Source organism: Cottoperca gobio, chromosome 14 (genome assembly GCF_900634415.1).
Source record: "Cottoperca gobio chromosome 14, fCotGob3.1, whole genome shotgun sequence".
In the NCBI taxonomy this organism is placed as follows: Eukaryota; Metazoa; Chordata; class Actinopteri; order Perciformes; family Bovichtidae; genus Cottoperca; species Cottoperca gobio.
In genome coordinates, this window is record NC_041368.1 from 13,695,194 (window position 1) to 13,714,055 (window position 18,862).

The 18,862-nt window shown below is 41.5% G+C and overlaps 1 protein-coding gene across 2 annotated transcripts in view; it reads left to right on the forward strand.

Moving 5' to 3' along the window:
• mtus2a (microtubule associated tumor suppressor candidate 2a) overlaps positions 1 to 18,862 on the forward strand; it is a 42,376-nt gene extending 23,514 nt beyond the window's left edge. The window contains exons 5-16 of one of the 2 annotated variants that reach the window (XM_029448204.1): positions 6,656 to 6,820; positions 9,674 to 9,772; positions 11,847 to 12,034; positions 12,110 to 12,235; positions 13,455 to 13,521; positions 13,928 to 14,142; positions 14,306 to 14,411; positions 14,504 to 14,577; positions 14,681 to 14,779; positions 14,881 to 15,000; positions 15,113 to 15,213; positions 15,306 to 18,862. In XM_029448204.1, coding sequence (XP_029304064.1) covers positions 6,656 to 6,820; positions 9,674 to 9,772; positions 11,847 to 12,034; positions 12,110 to 12,235; positions 13,455 to 13,521; positions 13,928 to 14,142; positions 14,306 to 14,411; positions 14,504 to 14,577; positions 14,681 to 14,779; positions 14,881 to 15,000; positions 15,113 to 15,213; positions 15,306 to 15,735 — 1,790 coding nt within the window. In that variant the 3' untranslated portion in view covers positions 15,736 to 18,862. The remainder of the gene's footprint in view (positions 1 to 6,655; positions 6,821 to 9,673; positions 9,773 to 11,846; positions 12,035 to 12,109; positions 12,236 to 13,454; positions 13,522 to 13,927; positions 14,143 to 14,305; positions 14,412 to 14,503; positions 14,578 to 14,680; positions 14,780 to 14,880; positions 15,001 to 15,112; positions 15,214 to 15,305) is intronic. The other variant, XM_029448205.1, reaches the window with a different exon arrangement.

An 18,862-nucleotide genomic window follows, 5' to 3' on the forward strand; every position in this document is an offset into this window, starting at 1 on the left:
AAGGACAATAAATCTATACTGTTATTCAAGCAGCACACTGACTACTTTAAGTTATATCAAAGTTTCAGTAGGATAATGTTATCCCCTGAAAGGATATAACAGAATATTTGCAAAAATCTAAAGGGTGTACTCACTTTTGAGATATACTGTAAGTAAGTTTTCACAAAGGAGGAATTTGCCTGGCAGTATTTTATTGCGAGTTAAAAATACAATTATTTGCAGTAAAAAAAACAGAATTACTTACACACCCTCACAAGTAACCAAGGTTACTAAACTGGTATGGCCTTAATTGATTCTTGTCGCCTGTTTGCATATTTGTATGCATGCAATTATGTGTGTTTGTCTAGCATCTGGGTTGACTATAGGTTACTCTATATGACATTGATTAGCGATTAGCCCAATCCTCCCTTCAGCCCATTTGCTGACATCCCCTATGGTGTTTCAGGGATGTGTGTATGTGCATGTGCATTAGAGAGAGAGCATCCATGCTTGTAAGAAATCTATGGGGAGACGTTGTTAATTCCACTGTGATTGACAGACTCCATTACGTAGCTGGGAGGAGAATCCAGCAGGAGGAGGCTGATGAAGCCTGTGCCTTTAAGCCACGCTGACTCCATGATGGAAACTCAATCGGCAAAACAAACTTTGTGTTATTAGAGCATTACCACCTCTAGCCGTCTCCTCCTTCGATGAAAATCAAATGAACGGAAGGGCAAACCAATCAGGCAGCTGATGGGGGGGTGGGGGGGAAACAAGAACTGAAGAGAGATGCAATGATAAAAGCAAATTCAATGACACAAAATGAGCAAAGGGGAGAGCGTAAGAGAGAGTGTGGGAGAGAAAAGATCGGAAAGAGAGATGCATGGAGGGATTGGCCCGGGGAGGAGAGTGGATGCCGTAGCCCAGATGCCATGGCTCAGATCTGGTCTGTGACTCATGCTAGCTCACTGTGAGCAGATGGTTTCTATGGTGCATGCACACACACACATATATGCACAAACGTGTACACACACACACACACACACACACACACACACACACACACACACACTAGAAGAGCAGCAAATTAGATAGGCCAATTAGATATGGCTCCCATTCTGCGGCTGAGGAGAGGAAAACTAACATGGCAGAGGCTTATTGAAGGAGCAGAGCTGTGACAGTGAGGATGGGCACAACGGGGCCTGTTCATTAACTGATAAAGTCCCAGTATTTTATCTAGCTCCATGTTAATCACTGTTTATGAGCTTAACTGATGGTACAGGTTGACAAAAACATTAGGAATGATCAAGTGGAGTTCCCCCGCTCCACCTACCTATTACTCTAGGATTAGATATACCCTGATAGGATTGTCCGCTAGATTTAAAAAGACATGTAGTCTGACCGTTACCACCATCCCAGACTCTTAGATCACTTTGATGTCCCTACCTAATTTATGGAAATTATTCACTTTGTGTTTTACTGGTGCGTACTCCTCATATTTACAAGCGTATGTGAACACTCGTTTAGTCTTATTCTGTTTCTGTTCTTTTTTTGATCTTCTATTACTTAAACTTCATGTGAAACTCGGTGCACTACTGTTATGTGTTATTTGTCTGGAAACCCAATAATTAAAGTGTTGGGGGAAAAAAACAAAAGCCTCACAGTCAAACATTAAAACATACTTATTCTGCATTGTGCTGAAAATATAGCCTTTATCATCAAAATCTTTCCCAACAGCATCTCTGTTCCTCATCCTCTCCACAGCATGTATGGGCTTTTCGCCTAATACTCAGTGTAAGAACATGTTTTCATCCTGTGGAGCTTTCATATTATCTCTCAAAGTTTTCATTTAGTTTTCACTCTGGTTCCTTTAAATGCTCTGCTGTTTTTCTCAAAGCCAGCGAATCATTTCTGTAAATATTCTTTTCACACTTTGTGATATGACTTCATCAATAAGGCTGAAAAGGAATTTTAGAATAGTATGATGCAAAATGTGGAGTTAGTTACTATACACTAGACACTATTTGGAGAATATGTGTGCAGCTTTAAGTTGTATTTGCTATTTTATGTTTCCATCTACTTCAAAAGTAAATGGAACGTAGATGTTTTTGTCTTTCATCCATGTTATTTTAGATTTCAAGAGACTCATAGAACTCCCCCCCCCCCCTTTTTGCACTCTACTGAGTTTGCCACAGTAACCTTCACATAGTTTGCGAGGGTCATGTTTGTGTGAAAATGTCTTTCTAAAAAGGCAGGTGCAGATTTGCACAGAAAGAAAGGTTGTGGTGGAAAAGAGCATTTAATTCCCCCGTATTCTATAGAAGTGTTGGTGACGGCAGCACCACTAAGATGTTGCCTCGTCATTTTACGCAGAGTATGACCACAAACTTAATGAAAGGCACAACAATAAGATGAGCTTCCGTGTAGCCTACTGTATGTAAAACTAGCCCCCGGTGCCTTGTTCAAGGACACTTCAGCAGGAATGATTCTAGCTAGTCGCTGGGGTTTGAACCCGGGTCATGAGGTTAAAAGACAATCACCATCACCCATTAATCCCTCATTCTTTCCTGATCTGGCTTTATCCTTTCATAGTGTTTGCTCTTGTCCTAAACCTTTCCTTGTTACAGATACTTCACTGTTGTGTCGAGCAGCACTGTTATTCTTTTTCTTATCTTAATCTCCAAGCTTTTGGGATTATACTATGAGTTCTAAAATAACACTTCAGGAGGAGAAGTCTGTGATTTATTCAAATCTCATACTTACAACGCCGCTCGATCGGTTTGCTGGTCTACAACGGAGAAGCATCACTCTCTTGACCATAAGAGGAGAAATACTCCCTGTGTCCCTCTGGTTGAACTGAACCTTTAATCTCCTGACATCTGGGTCCTGGCAGAGGACAGGAGGCCTGTGGATGTTGCTGTCAGCTCCCGTGTTATCTAATCTATCTCACAGTCTGCAGCCCAGGTCTCTGCATGCCCATTATTTTGTGCTTTATGTATGCGGCTTTAACCTTGACTTTCACACACATCGCTACATATTTCCATATTTCTCTCATGAGTCATGACAGCATTAAACTCTTATGCAGATATTGCGTGTGTATATGGACGGTATATATGTATGTGAGCATAGCAAAAATATAAAAGATCACAGGATTAATAGGGAATCAAGTGTACCGCGCCTTATGACTGATGGATGAAGAGTGACAGTTAAAAGCAGCTTTAAACGAATGACAGGAAGCAACGATTAATAAGCGGAACAAATCGTCGGCTCTGATGAAGACAAACTTCAAGCTCAATTACACACTATGTGTCCTGCATTGAACAGTGATGAATGAAGCTGACATCTGCCTGTGAGAACATGTAGTCTAATTAAACAGGCACACTTAAAATTAGACCTTGAAATCAACTAAAAGCACTATTAACTTTCTTTAAACAACTACAAATTTCTCTGTGTGGGATTAGATTATTTGAGATGATAACACAGTTTCCATTTCTGGTTGTATCTATATATGGATACATCTCCTAAATATCCTAATGAGTCCATTCGTACCAGATGCTGCTGGGTTTTTTTTAAGCATGCAGTGCATTTTAAGGTGTCCAGTTATTTCCCAGGGGCTGTACGTTTTAGAAGAAATAAGAGTTATTTCTTTGGCATATCAGCACTGCAATCTGTGCAGTGGCTCCAGCTCACAGTGGTTGTGTGTGCTTGTATGCGACCTGAACCAATTACACCATGATCAATTCCTTTAGGTAAGCAGACGAGTGCAAGACTGTGAACGGGCTGATTTTGCTGACAAGCACATAGCGGTTAATGCTACAGTCAAATTAAACACCTCCGAGGTCTGAATTTGCTTATTTACAATGAAATCATAATGGGTTCTCGTGCCGTTTTCCATATACACCAAAGGGAAAACTCTGAGGATGCACATAGAAACCTCTGACCTATCTGTTTTCTCTTCAGTCGCTGTATACGAGTCAGCATTATTCTACTGGCATTAGTTGTGCTGTGAGGTGCAATGTGCTCCAATATGGCCTCCCAAAAACCTGCTGTCTTTGTCCTCAGCTGTTTCTACTTGCTCATGGTCCCTTTTTAATAAATTTGATATTTTCCATCCGTCTTCATAATACTCTAAGCTTGCCACTGGCTCCTCTTTGTATCTGTTTCTATATTCTTTTGTTTGCTTCATCCTGTTTCCACACAGTCAGCCTCTTCCTCTCCCCTCTCCCCTCTCCCCTCTCCCCTCTCCCCTCTCCTCACGCTCTGTTATCTATTATCGGCTGGCATTTTGCCAATCACTGATGCATATCAGCTAGCTTTTACCATTAATGAAATACATCCCTTTTTCTCTCTTTCTCTAAGCCCTTGAATGGCACTTTCCTTTTTATCATTCATGGCATTCCTCAATTCTGTGTGTCTGACTACCCAACACCATCATTTATTCTTCCTCTCTGTGCTCCGGGAATGTTTGACCTATGACTAATGAGCGCATCTCAGTTCATATGAACCAGCCAATTGATTTGTGTCAACTCAGAAAACGGAGCACCAGTCAAAGCATTTGAGGTTTTTTTTTGTTATTTAGAAATGCAGTTTATATCCTTAAGAAGCAATGGACGTGTTCATGTGTAGAGGATGTTGACAGCAGTAATTGAGGAGCTCAGTAACACCAGTGCAGAGCTCTGTATACGATCTGGCCTGAACGCACTGCCTCTGACCTTGAGTGGTTCATGATGAGGGAATACTGTAAATAGCCCCACTACTCAAAGCCCAGAAGAACTCTGGGTTGACTAATGAAGCTTTTGGGAATGTAACATGCATCACTAGTAAATGATGAGGCAGCAACATGAGCAGCAAAGCATTCTCATATGTGTTATGTAGCATTTAGCTATAGTGGTTTTATTAACATTCAATTTCAATAAAAAATAATTATCTAACCCAACCATTGCTTGTATATCCGCTTAATCCACGAGAGACACTTTATTTAACACAGGTTAAATTACAGAATACATTGTTTTTGCACATTTCAATAAAAGATTATGATCATTTTCTTTGTATTACCCTAAATTGTATGTTTTGTAAAATAGTGGTGTATTTTTCATTTACAGGTTCCAAAAAAACATTTTCAGAACTTTTCGATAAAATACAAGTATATTCTGTTTATATACATTATTATTACAGACAATATTGTACTATGTTACACATACAGTACACTACTGTAACTGCACTGATCAAACCCACATTTGTCACAAATCACAATCAATGTCTTGCTGTCTTTGCAACATGGTTGTGCACACTGTGCACAGTGGTCTGCTATTTTGCTGCTATTTTCCAATCCCTGAAAACATATGATTTTCATCAGCAGTTGCTTCAGGCAGATCTTCACAACATCAAAACTCTCCTGTGGCTCAGATATAGCACATTCTCCACTGATTACAGGCTTCATGGTTCAATGCCTGACTCCCCCTGACCATACTGTAGTGCCTTGCATGGTAGCTTGCTGCTATCGGTGTGTGAGTGCTTTAAAAGTAGTTGAAAATATTGTTTTTTAATTTAATACTTGCATCAGCGCTGCTTGCCAGGCTTAGTTTTGACCTTAGCTCACTTGGAAACTCGACTGAAGTACATAAAAAAAAGTATCAGGTACAATCCGCAACCTTCGCGAATTGAAAACCAAAAAAGAGCAAGTTGATTTGACTAGAGCCAAAGCATTAGTCTGCTCAGTTCTGTGTTGGCTGCTCATAGTCTTTGTAAGCAACCTAATGAGTCAACGTCAAACCAACTACCTCACTATTTTCAACAATATTGGTAGAATGCAGCAAATGCTGAAGGCAGCAAATGAAAGAGCATGATTATAAGTAGCTCAGTGTTGTGTATGTGTTTTGTGTGTCTTTGCACTTTGAATATGCTCAGGGAGGTAGGATACTCTGGTCACCGAAAACAATCCACACCAAAGGCAAAGCTGCTCTGAATAAACGGGACTCCCTGCAGTGTAGCTACTCTTCTAATCCTGAGCGCCTTAGGGATTTAAGACAATTCAGACCAAAAGAAACTCTTAGTATCTAAATTTTCCCAGCAGCCATCGCATTTTCCAAAGAGTACTAATATCTGGGGATACAGAGAGATTGCACAACATGGCTTAATCACCAATCTCATGGCTTCCTACAAGCAGCTTTACATTAAATTGTTCATCCCCGCTTGTCACGCGACGAAGGTGGAAAAGTGCAGGCAATCTGTTGTGTCTTCATTGATCGGGGAGATGAGCAGGATGTATGCAGTGTGTGAGAGTGTGTGCTTGCAAGTGTGTAAACTATCTGCTAGCCATTAAATAGATTATAGCTGCACTTTATGGCGGTATGAGCAATGATTGGTGCAGTTCTGTGTGCATGCATTATATTTGTTCTGTGTATGTATGTGCTCATGTGGAAGCATTAAAGCGTCCCCGGGTAAACATGTGTGTCAGACTGTGTGTTTGTGTGCAAGAGAACTGTGCTGCTGCAGGTTAACAAAAGGAAGATTGAGAGCACTATCAGACTGTAGGAAAACCAATATGTGATTATAAGTCAGAGGAGGAGACGACAATTGAGATGTAGCAAATCAGAAAGGGAACCCTAAAGATGTAATCTAATGTATCTACTCTAAATTAAAAAGTGAATAAACACAATGATTCCCTGTATTCCAGGTCTGAGTGTGAGCGAGGAGCCTCCTCTTCATAGAGTGACCACCAGCCCTCCGTCGACAGATCCCCAGAGAGGGGCACCATGCCGCAGCAACAGCCTTCAGCCGCCATCTACCCCAGCCCTGCACCGCCGCTACCTGCCTGCCCAGCCAAGAAACTCCCCCGGAGGTCAGTCGTAGTCTTTGTAGGAGAATAAAGCTTGATGCTTGGTTCAACTACAGTCGTCATTTGTTTGTTCGAAACACACTATACTATTCTACATGGAGAGAGAGAGGGAGAGAGAGAGAGAGGGGAGAAGGGGAGAGAAGGTAGAGGGAGATAGAGTGAGAGGAGAGAGGGGAGAGTAATGAGAGAGGATAGGACGGGTAGGGAGGCTTTCTCTAGCGGCGCTCTCTCTTCTGTCTGCTTGCTTTCCCTCTCTGGCTCCTCTTTCTCTCTCTATCTCTCTCTCTCTTTCTCTCTTCTCGCTTCTCCTGTTCGGCTTTCTTCGTCTTTTCGCGCTGCCGCGGCCGGGCGCGCTCTCTCTCTCTCTCTCTCTCCTCTCTGGCTCGCTCGTTCTCTTTTGCCTTTTTCTCGCCTCTCCGCCTCGCGCCTCGATCTCTCTCGCCTGCTTCTTCTTTCTTATCTCTCTCTCTCCGCTCTCTCTCTCTTTTGTCTCCTCTGTCGTCCTTCTCTTGTTTCTCTCTCTCTCTCTCCTGTGCTGCTCGCTCTTCTACTCTATGGAGAGAGCTTCCTATTGTCACATGCTGTTGTGAAATATGTGGTAAACCATTTGATAACCAGCAATCCATACATGATGTATTATGTATGTACTGGTGTTCAGACGCAGATGAATATTTAGCTTTCTAAAATGTAAATAGTAAACAACAAGTTTTATAGTCAGTATTTGGGAATCAACGAGCAAGCGCTTAGTTCTAGATACAAGACTTTTGTTAAATATGTATATAGTGAGAAATCCATGGTAGAAGAGGCATACGCACTGCATAAATATAAACTTTCCTCTGCCTCCATATACAGTACAGTGTAGTACCTAACTAAGCACAAGCTCCTGTTTCAGGCGTTGTTGAAGGTCATTTTGAGAAATGCTGGAAGGCACTAACTTAACGTTTCAGCACTTACAAGATCATTTACTGCATATGTTGAAGGTGCTTTCTTTCAGCCATTTATTCCAGTGTGCTCCTGTGTTATGATCTTAGTTTTCATATGTTTTACTGCATTTGGGTCCTCCTTTACCGCACCGTGACATCCTGTTCATGAAGACAGCACGTTCTCGTGTGCTTTCAAAGCTTATAATACGCTTTTAGCTTTTAAAGCTATAAAGAAGTACCATAAAACACAAACACCACACATTTAACACGTTCCTCTGCTAATTAATGTTTATGAACTTGTCGGGTCACAACTGTCCTGGTGGACGGTGCCAATACGTTGTGTTCAGAAGCGAGGAGGTGCACAGGCAGTGATGCTTTTCACACGGTTGTATTTTTCACACATGGAAATGAACACCAGAAGTCCTGTAGTATCACACTTATCTCATGTCTTTAAACTTTTATAGTGGCTGATAGAATAAGAAACACTCTTTGCTGTAGTGTGAGCAGAATATCTCAAAAAGGAACACCAGGCTAAAACACATTTTAGACAGAAGAACAATGTGGAGATCATTCTTGTGATGTTGTCAACAGGTTTCTTTCCCCCCGCCATGTCTGTGTGTTAGGAATGCAGACAGCGTTTCTGTAGGTCCTAGGTGATTTTAAATGTGCTGTAAATTATTGATGAGGAGTCTCTGTCAACCCACTTCGTGTATCTATATATTACATTTTTGTCAGTCTGTCTCAAGGCAGCACAGACTCACACATTTTGTCAGACATGTGCAGACACGTGTTATCAGCTGTTTTGCAGAGAACTTTGCAGCCTTGTTACATGATCCACATACATTCTCAGTTTACCTTCATACTGCTGAATTAATTGTATAATTGGTTCTTGGCATGCACTATGTCAAAATATTGTTTATTCAAAATGTGATACTGTAGCCTAATAACTGAGCAGGATCATTTAAGCGTTGCTGGAAGGCATGTTAATTTTCTTTTTTTATATTCTGTTTGCCCCTGCTTCTAGTCTTTATGTTCAATTCAGCTTAACACCTCACAGCTACCTCTTGCCAAAAATATACTTGGCAAAGTGTTTGTCTAAAGTAGACTTTACACTCCAACTTCAAGTACAAGTTCAAGACAGTATTGCTGGGTTTCAGTAACAGTACGGTAGCGTGTGTGTGTGTGTGTGTGTGTGTGTTTGGGGGGTTTACTTGGCACATTTGCACCAACACATGCACAGTGAAGAGTGAAGACACACACACATACACACTGCCTCTGCAGGCCTGAAGTATCTCTCCAGGGTTATTTGGGGGATTTGTTCAGGATCAGAGGCTTCTTTCCCATTACAGGTCTAATTAGTTTCTTTTCAAGGCCTCTCTCCTATCATCTCTGCTTCACAACAGATTCCCTGCTAACTTCCTGAAACCTCTTTCCTTATTCACTATCATCTGTTTTTTTCTCCCTCTCCTGGGTAACACATTTGACATTTATTGTTTAAAATCCAGGTACTTTCTCTACTCCCACGCGCCCCACCTACTCTGCGACAGAGTTCCTGATTGTCTCGGCTGCAAAGTGTGTAATGTCACAGAGAGCAGGGAGGTGATGGGCACATCTATCCCAGTATGCTCAGCTTCTCTTTGACCCGGAGTCCCGTGGGACATAGTTATACAACGCAGCAGGAGGGAGATAGCTGGAGATGAAAGCAGGAGAGTAACAGAAAGATTGAAAAAGTTGGGAGAGGGGGAAAATCAGTGAAGAAATTGAAAAGAGAGCGAGGAGTCGGCGGGGAACGATGGTTGGTTTGGTGCTTGTGTGTGAGGAATTTTGATTGACAGGTAGCTTTTTAACATGCTGTATTTACTTTGTCATCTATTGTGTGCTTTCCTAAGATAAAGTAAACCCACTGATTGGTTGTATCCTTGTTGATTGACAGTCGGCAGGAAGGAGTTCCAGCGGAGTTCAGAGGTCACACGTTCTCTCCCTTCCTCCCCAAAGAGGCTGGCGGTGGTTCCTCCCAAACCTCAGTCCCCGGGTGAGTCTTTACCCTTGTTACCAAAACACATCATACAAAATGCACATGCATAAACTGTGGTTCTTTTTCCTCCTCTTACAGTCCATCTGTCTATCATCCCAAACCTTTCCAGAAAATTGTCCTTACATTTATGACCTCTTCTTAATCCACCCACACCCAGAAGCAGCTTGTATCTATTTCAAATATCTCGTGCTTTGATCCATGCAGTCTGCGCCTTTCTTCCTCTTGGCTCTGCAGTGGTAAAATCATTTTCTCACAGGATTGCAGAGGGCCTCCCCGTCTTTCCTTGCAGAGTTGACACATATCTCCTTGGGCTACACTTCTCTCTATTCGCATCTTTTGCAAGACCTTGTCTTCTCCCACACAGTCGCAAAATAAAAAACATTTTCTTTCTCTCTGATTCTCAGCACTGTAGCTTTTCTGTTGTTTGCAAGGATTTACAGATATTGAGAGTTTGCTGCTCCTGCTTGAAGCGGCTCTGGACAGTGTGTCAGTAACATGTCAGTGTTGAGATGAAAATGTAATCTACCCCATGAATAACCTCTTAACCACACCCTGGCAGGAACGCGCGCGCACACACACACACACACACACACACACATTATTCCTCCTCCATCAACCCCTCTGCTATCATTTGCATGCTGCCTTCACACTCAGTCACATAAACTTAGTATTTAGTATTCACTCAACTCTCCCTAACCTTTCAGGTAGAACCTACAGATGTCTGAGTGTGTGTGCCTGCAACTGAGGCGTCATTTACATACGACTTCTAGAAGGCGTTTTCAAAGACAGGGAATCCTAATGTGCCTTCAAGGCAAAGATACTGATGAAGATGTAATATTGAAACATTTGCTGATATTTGCAGTTTTGCACATTTTTAGAATCAAAGCCTGGATTTATGAAAATACATCCTTTGTTTAACCTTTTGATGTTTAGTTAATCTCCCCATGTTAGGCTTTACTTGGTCATATACACTTGCAAGTATGTGTTCGATATATATATATGTATACTTTAAAATCTTCTCTTTTCTCTAAATTGGCCTCAAACATCTTTCACTATAACAGTCATACTTTCAGGTACCTTCCCCCCTTCTTACTGAATTCTTTGTCTCGCCACTCTCTTCTCTCGTTCACCCGTGGCCCATAGCGCTCCCCTCATTTTATTCCCCCACCTCCCTCTAAGCGATCTTTCACTCATTACCTGGGACCCTACACCCCAAGCCCAGCCTCACGTTGTCATGGAGACCGCGCCTCATGCTTCAGTAGGCCCGAATGATATGGTTTAGGCAGGTGATGCTGAGCTGCAGTGGTTGTGTTATTGTGTGTGCAGACACTCTCACACACACCCACACACACAGGCTCGTTTGTCAGTCTGTGTGAACATACAGACAGTACATTTGAAAATAATTTTCATCTATCCGGGTAAAGCCGTGTTCTGATGCTGCGTACCTCCGCAGGCTATAGTATGTGCTCACACTACATGACAAGGTGACTCACACAGAGGTTAATCATCCCGCCTGTATGTCAACTGCAGCTTAATGGTTATGCCCCCTCCAAGGGAAAATGGCTTTCACTTGTTTATGTGTTTGACTGGCCTTTAAATTACCGCCATCATTAATGGCCTTTACTGAAATGTGCCACACAAACACAATACAAATAATACACTGGTACAAGTACACTGTAACAGTGTCATTACATTATTACAGCTCAATCATTTCTTGATAATGATCACATTCATCGTGAGGCTAGGTGGTCCATCATGAGGAACACCAGACTGGGAATTACCCCAAAGGCTTCCTCTGTAGAAAAGATTCAATTAACCCACTATCATTTATCATGTGAGCACAGTCGTTAGCGATAGGTCAGGTCAAAATCTCCTCTGATTTAATACTCATCAATCGAATTATTAGATGTACGCCGGTTAGATTTAAGAATTAGTCCATGACTAATGAATATGGGAAATACAATATATTATTTGAATATTTGTATATCATATTTGACCATTTCTTTCAATAATAAACGACTAATTTCTTATTTAATTAAATTTTCTATGTTTGTTTTTTCTCTCCCTACAGTCCAGTCTGGGCAGCGGCCCGCAGCAGCAGTGCGGGGGTCAGCTCCCCCGGGGTCCCCTCGCCACGTGGCCCCCCTCAGGCTGCAGCAGGAACAGCAGGAGAGCCTTCAGAGAGAGAAAGAGGAGGCTCAACAGAAAGAGAGAGAAAGGCAAGCAGAAGAAAAAGAAAAAGGAGAGCAAAGGGAGGAGGTGAGTCGGCGAGAGAATCTCAAGCACCTCTTGGAGTTTGCACCATTGTATTCGACTTTATTCTTTGTCGCTTAGGTTCAGAGGCTGCAGGGACGCTGTGAGCAGCAGGAGAGGCAGCTGGGAGCTCTAAGAGAAGAACTGAGAAAGACTTCCTTGGGTCTGGAAGCCTTTATTATCACCACTCAGCATTACTGCCTCAAGGTAGCCACTTTTAATGATACAATGTATACACTCCAAAAGTAATATTGTCTTACACCATAATAAGGCTATACTGTAATGCGGCACCTACCGCATTTTGTACCAACATAGGCTTCCTTAATAAATTAAATATTTGCAAGACTTAAAATGGCAAATTACTCCATGGTGGGAAGTATAAATCAATATCACCATAATGATTTATATTTCCCCCACAATTAAACATTTTACTGACTAAAGAGAAGGTCTTAAGGTAAATGTATTAACTTATGTAGATATACAACAGTGTCTCAGCCTTTCCATTTATTCAGAGCCTGGATTGTAGGAAACACATGCTCACACACACATGAACTCTCGAGCACATACAGTATTTAACATGAGGTGAAATGAGATTCACAGCATAGTCCTTCAGCTGCAAGATGAGCAAGAGTGATTGTGACTATGGGAACGGTCCTCCAGAGTTCAGTGTGTCACTGAGCTAGTTTTATCCAGCTTCCTGTGTCTAATGGAATGATTTAGCCTCTGAGGTGTGATAGCTGTAATTCTGCTGCCAGACAGTCTGAGGGACTGTCTGACTTCTTTATGGTCATTGTCTGAGTGAAGCAGTGCACAATACAGATACAATATAAGACAATATAAGACAGGAATAGTTCAAGTCTGGGCCTGTTTGAAAAGGTTTTAGCTCCCTCTGCTGGCATACATCAGACACAACAGCTACTGTATTCCCGTGGACAACAATATGAAGTATAAAGTACATGCATGAGTTTATTTAATTAGCAACATCTACAGTAGTGTTTTCCCAAGCAGCTCTTATTGTCTTTATTTTTATATTTCTTCTTATAAACATTAAGGCACAGGTTTCGTTTTTAGCCATGCTAGCACACAGCTGTAAAGGTTTGTCCAATACTTTGGTTAATGTCCAAGAAACTGCTAAACTAATACATCCGCCTCAGGTGTACTTTGTACCAATTAGTTACTTATATGTTAGTTTGCTAGCACGCTGAGGTGATGAACATGGCAAACAAACAACACCATGTTATCACGCTGTAGTTAGCATTCAGCTAAAGCACCACTGTGCCTAAAGTCTCACAGAGCTAGCATGGCAGTAGACTCGTAGTATTGTTACATTCATTAGACTGCAGTCAATTAGCTGTTTCACTGTTTGCATCCATACTCAAGAATTCATTGTAGAAATGTCAACATGTTGTTTATTTACAATTTTCAGAATAAAACTACAAAAGAAAATCAATGGAAATTGTCCCTGGAAATGCAAAACATCAGAGAGGAAATGGGTGAGTGGGGACCAACATTTGACCAACAAAACTAAGTAAACATCACATCAGGTGACCGCACAGGTGTTACTAATAACACTAACAATGGTGACTTAAACAAGTGATTTGTTCTGACAGTTTGAAAGAGTCACTATTTAATTCTGCTTTGGTGTATTTGAAAGAGATGAATACATTATAGGCTACGCTGAATAAAAAAACAAGAACATTAATTTAATTATTATTATTATTAATGTCATTTAAAATGAACATTATTGACTCCCAAATTAAAGTTTTACTTTCACATTTTAAATGAAAGTTTATTAATCCTGAACCTAGTTTGAATAGTCATGTGTGTACAGTACAACTTTCTATATTCTGATCTCTCTCATAAGATAACATCATAAGATACACTCTGCTTCATACACAGCATCCAATTCAGCACGATGGGAGAGACTCTATCGGGAGAAGACTACGCTGGAGGTGGCGTTTGAGCGAGAGCTGCAGGAGCTGCAGCTGCAGCAAGAGGCCGAGCTGGCTGCTGTGGAGGAGGGGCTCAGGAAGTGTCACTCAGCGGAGGCAGAACACCTGAAGGAGGAGCATCGGTCAGAAATCCAGGAGCTGAGGACTCAGCAACAGGAACAGGTGAGAGAAAGAAAAGCATCATGGGAGATGCGTCTGTTTTATCTTTCACTTGAAATCTGATCAGTCATTAAAGTGTGTGTGTATGTGTGTGTGTGTGTGTGTGTGTGTGTGTGTGTGTGTGTGTGTGTGTGTGTGTGTGTGTGTGTGTGTGTGTGTGTGTTAGATGGAGGAGATGACAGTCAACCACCAGGCAGCCATTCAGGAGCTCAGAGACATGCATAACATCACCATGGCAACTCTGCACGAGGAGCACGCCCGCACCATGAGAGGTGTGACTTTAAACCTCATTTAAAATGACACCAGCACTGTTAGAAACAATGTCAACTCTCTTTTTCTATTGTGCTTCTGTATCTGTGTGCAGACTTAAGGAAAGCTCACGAGCAACAGAAGATGCTCCTTGAGGAGGATTTTGAGAAACTCAGGCTTACTCTACAGGTTTGTTGCCATGCAAATGACACTTAATGGTTTTGTTGTTGTTGTTGTTGTTAATTCACACTGGGCTATCTTACTGTGTTTGTGTGTGTGGATGCTTTTTCAGGATCAAGTGGATACCCTCACAATTCAAAACCAGAGTCTGAAGAACAAAGCCAAACGCTTTGAGCAGGCTTTGAGAAGGAGTACAGATGAACAGATAGTCGTGAGTTCAACTACTGTAAAAAGAAAAACACACACAGGAACTTCTATACTTCTAAACCCCATCAGTCACTGTCTATCTTTCTTCTTGTTTATCTGTAACAGGATGCTTTGGCTCCATACCAGCACATTGAGCAAGATCTGAAGAGCTTGAAGGAGGTTGTGGAAATGAAGAACCAGCAGATACATCATCAAGAAAAGAAGATCTCCGACCTGGAGAAAGTGGTAGGCTCAAAAAAAGCAATCTCAACAAACACACACACATGCACACAGGTCTGGATACACATAATGTGTTATGTGAATGAAGATTACACTGTGGTTGTATTCTACTTTTGAGCAGGCCCAAAAGAACGTGTTCCTTGAGGAGAAAGTCCAGGTTCTGCAGCAGCAGAATGAAGATCTGAGGGCTCGTATTGACAATAACTTAGTCCTTTCCCGGTAAGACACATTTACATTAAGTCTTAATGTAATCTTTACTTTTATACTCCTTTATGTTAAGGTTTGTTTCTTCTGTGCTGTTTTCCCTGCAGGCAACTGTCAGAGGAGAACGCCAACCTCCACGATTCGGTCGAGAAGGAGAGCACTGAGAAGAAGCGGCTGAGCCGAAACAACGATGAGCTTCTGTGGCATCTCCAGAACAGCCCCCTCATGTCCCCCGCCTCCTCCCCTCTGCACCGCTCCTTCTCCACCTCCCCGATCCCCTCATCCCCGTTCTTCTCCTCCTCGCCTGTCGCAGGGTGCGACTCCCCCACCCACTGCCCCGGCTGTTCCCAGCAGGCTCAATACTGCTCCCCCTCCCACAGATCCTCCACCAACCAGAATCTCTCCCCTGGACCAGGGACACCCACTCACAGGGCGGCGAGCAATCAGAATTACTCCCCTGGCCCAGCCACGCCCACACACAGAGTGTCAGCCAATCGCTGTAACTCAGCCGCTTGTCTCAGCGCTTTGCAGAGATAAGCTCACATTATCTCTCTTTAATTTCCTTAACTTCTCTTTTATTTACATCATTCTCCTCCTCCCTTTTTGAATGTGAATAACATCGAAGTGTTGGAGAAAAACAAGGACTGTGGTCTCCAGTCATCATAGGACAAACCGGGCAGACAGTCAGTGTCAAAGCACCGAGGTTGCTTCTCAAGCCCCTACAGCTGAGGGTGTCCAACATGTGAAACACAACATTGGACACACGGATAAATATTGTAATGGAAAACAGATCAGTTCTCTTTCCCCAACCCTACTTGTATAAATCCAAAGTCCTGTAAAAGCAGACTGTACATACTGTACGATAGTGACACAGATAGTGTCGACATGTAGTGAAACTCCCCTGCACAGTCCCGCACAGACCGAAACAGTAGGTGGAAAGTAGCACACTCTTACCACCAGAACATAATACTCTGGTGTGTTAAAAACACGCTCACATCCTCGATAAAATAAGCTGCACTCATTGGGATTAGTTTCTCTCTGTACAATTCTTTTAAAAAAAAATGTTTTCTGAAAAAATCCCCAACAAAAAGCGCCTTATACTCAGTCCTGCCGTCTTACCAGCAGAGAATGACCAAGATTTTATTTCAGAAAAGGACTTTGGATAAAGAATTTGTCTGTAAATCAAAGTGAACCCTGTTTTTCAGCCTCCTCAAGGTGTATTTAACATTTTGTAATTAGTTCACAGTTTTACTTGTGTGGGACAAGCCCTACCTGGAACCCCAGCCATTTTACCTACAAAATCCAGAGGACTTAATGCAAAGTCTTCCTGCAGCAACGCGTCACATGCTCTTTCGGGATCCCTCAGGTCAACTTGCAAAAACTACGTCTGCCATTTTGTATTTACCTCAGCGGGAATGTGCAGTCTGTTGTGTCTGTAGCTCAACGGCAACAATTACAACACAAACACACAGCTACCAGGGAGCTCAATGCTAAGGGAGGAAAACCTACCACAGGAATCGTTGTTTAAAACGTTGTTGTGCGTTTCTTTCAAATGTGATGTTTATATCTAATTTATTTGTTTCATGTATTTTGTTACTTGAGCAAGCATGTACTGTGGAAGTCTTCCAGTCTTAATGTGAAGTTTATTATGGTCCGTCTATTTATTAAGCTTGAGGTGTGGAGGAAACGAATGGCGTTTGTAACTTTGAAAATATCACCTATGGGACACAAGTGGAATATGTGATGTACCCCAGAGGAAAGGATACATGCTGACTTTTTGTCATCACTTGTACATAAGGTGGGACTGTCTTCTGATATAATTATAGGTCTATAAGCTATGTAGGTTAAACAAAATACAGTTTAACCCTCTGTTTACCCATTTGTGACTAGTGTCGCAAACATTAGTGTCGCCCTTTCTGAACCTGTGTTAACCTCGTCATGAACTTCTGATGCTTCTGGTTTCTTTATCTGAATGACACTTTTTATCCTGTGAGTATTACGTTCAGGCTACGCTGAGTTTTCAGTGTGCAGGAATATATCATTCAGGGAATTATTTTCTAAATTTAGATTAGAAATGATTTTGTATAGCTTCTCTACAGAACATTATACACTCAAGATATTTTCCCGAGATAATTGTCCTCTTCTATGAAATACAATAGAGAAACCAGCCTTTGGTATGTATAGAAATGAGAATTATTTTATAGCATACAGTTTGTCAAAGCTGCTTCCTGTACTGTACTCTACTGACTAACTTACCCTCAGGGTCCGAATCCTTCATCTGGCTTTTTCTTTGAAAACTACAGTACTATACAGAGTAATCTCCGTGATTTACTCGCACATGAACAAACAAAGATGTTCGGACTACACGTGAAAACGAGCCGCTGTGAATAAACGAGGACAGTGAGAAGGAACGAGGGTAAGTCTTGCTAATATGAGAATGGTTTAGGGTTAGTCTCTTTTTCTGTTTTGTTACAGGTTGAATAAATGTAACCTTTTACCAGCATGTAGAGGATGATGTATTTCTGTTTTTTTTTCAGTAATAGACTTTTAAGAGGATCTGTAATTGCTATACCAGCACTTTTGACGGCCGTGAAAAAGTGAAAATCTTTTTATGGATCTTCAAGATTTTTTGTATGACTCTCACAAAGGGTTAAACGCTCTTAAACGAAAGAATGTCAAAAACAGCATAAGATTTGACAAATGTGTCTCGATTGTCACTTGTTTTATACCTACGCTGATGCTTTTTGAGAATGTCTTTGCATTACGATCAATTGTAAGAATATACCAGTCAGAGGGTCACTGTGTTTTCGAATGTTTTAGGATTGCAGTTCACCTACGTCATCGAAGGATTCTTCATTGTCCTCCTAAAGGTCACTTCACGTGCAACAAATACAAGTCTGCAAAGATGCAACAAAAACTATTGTTTACAAATGACAGGGTAAAGTCTCAGATTTCATCTTAAATTAATATTTCACTTTTGAATGGACTATGGTTTCTAAATAATGAACTGGTATTGTACTGACCCTTCAATGTGTCCTGTGGACATCTGTGTCTCACTATGCGCTGAATGTCCAAAATGTAATGACTGCATTTTATACAAGTCATTCAAGGGATTTTGTTTGATATAGAAGGACCTCTGCTCTGATCACTATGTAGCAGGCATTTAATATGTAGCACTTGGTAGAGCCTCCCTACAACAAACATGGGTTATTTATTAAAAACATTAGGGATGGAAACGCCCATGTTCATGTTTAAATGCTATTGTAGCAAATGTTTCCATGGCTTGTTGATTTTCAGCACTAGAATTTGAATTTGTGGAGGTAAGCTATATAATTAACCTGTGTAGATTTGGTCCAGAGACAAGGTTTACTGAATTAGTTTGTTCTGGCACTGATTGTATGTTTGAATGTAAATACATTTACAACATGAGTTGTGTCTTAGTGCACCAACAAAGTAATAGAAGCATGTTTTTTCTGTCTTTGCTGTTTCTCGTTCTCCCTTTCTCTTCTTTTACCTCTCTGCATTTGTGATGGTCAAAATGTAACCGTAGCGTAGGAGGCCTAGAGGACGAGGAATGAGATAGTACAACATGTAATGTATACGAAGTATCTTTAGGCTTTTATTTCTACTTTTTGGGGAGAACACAGTAATAAAAGATATTCAA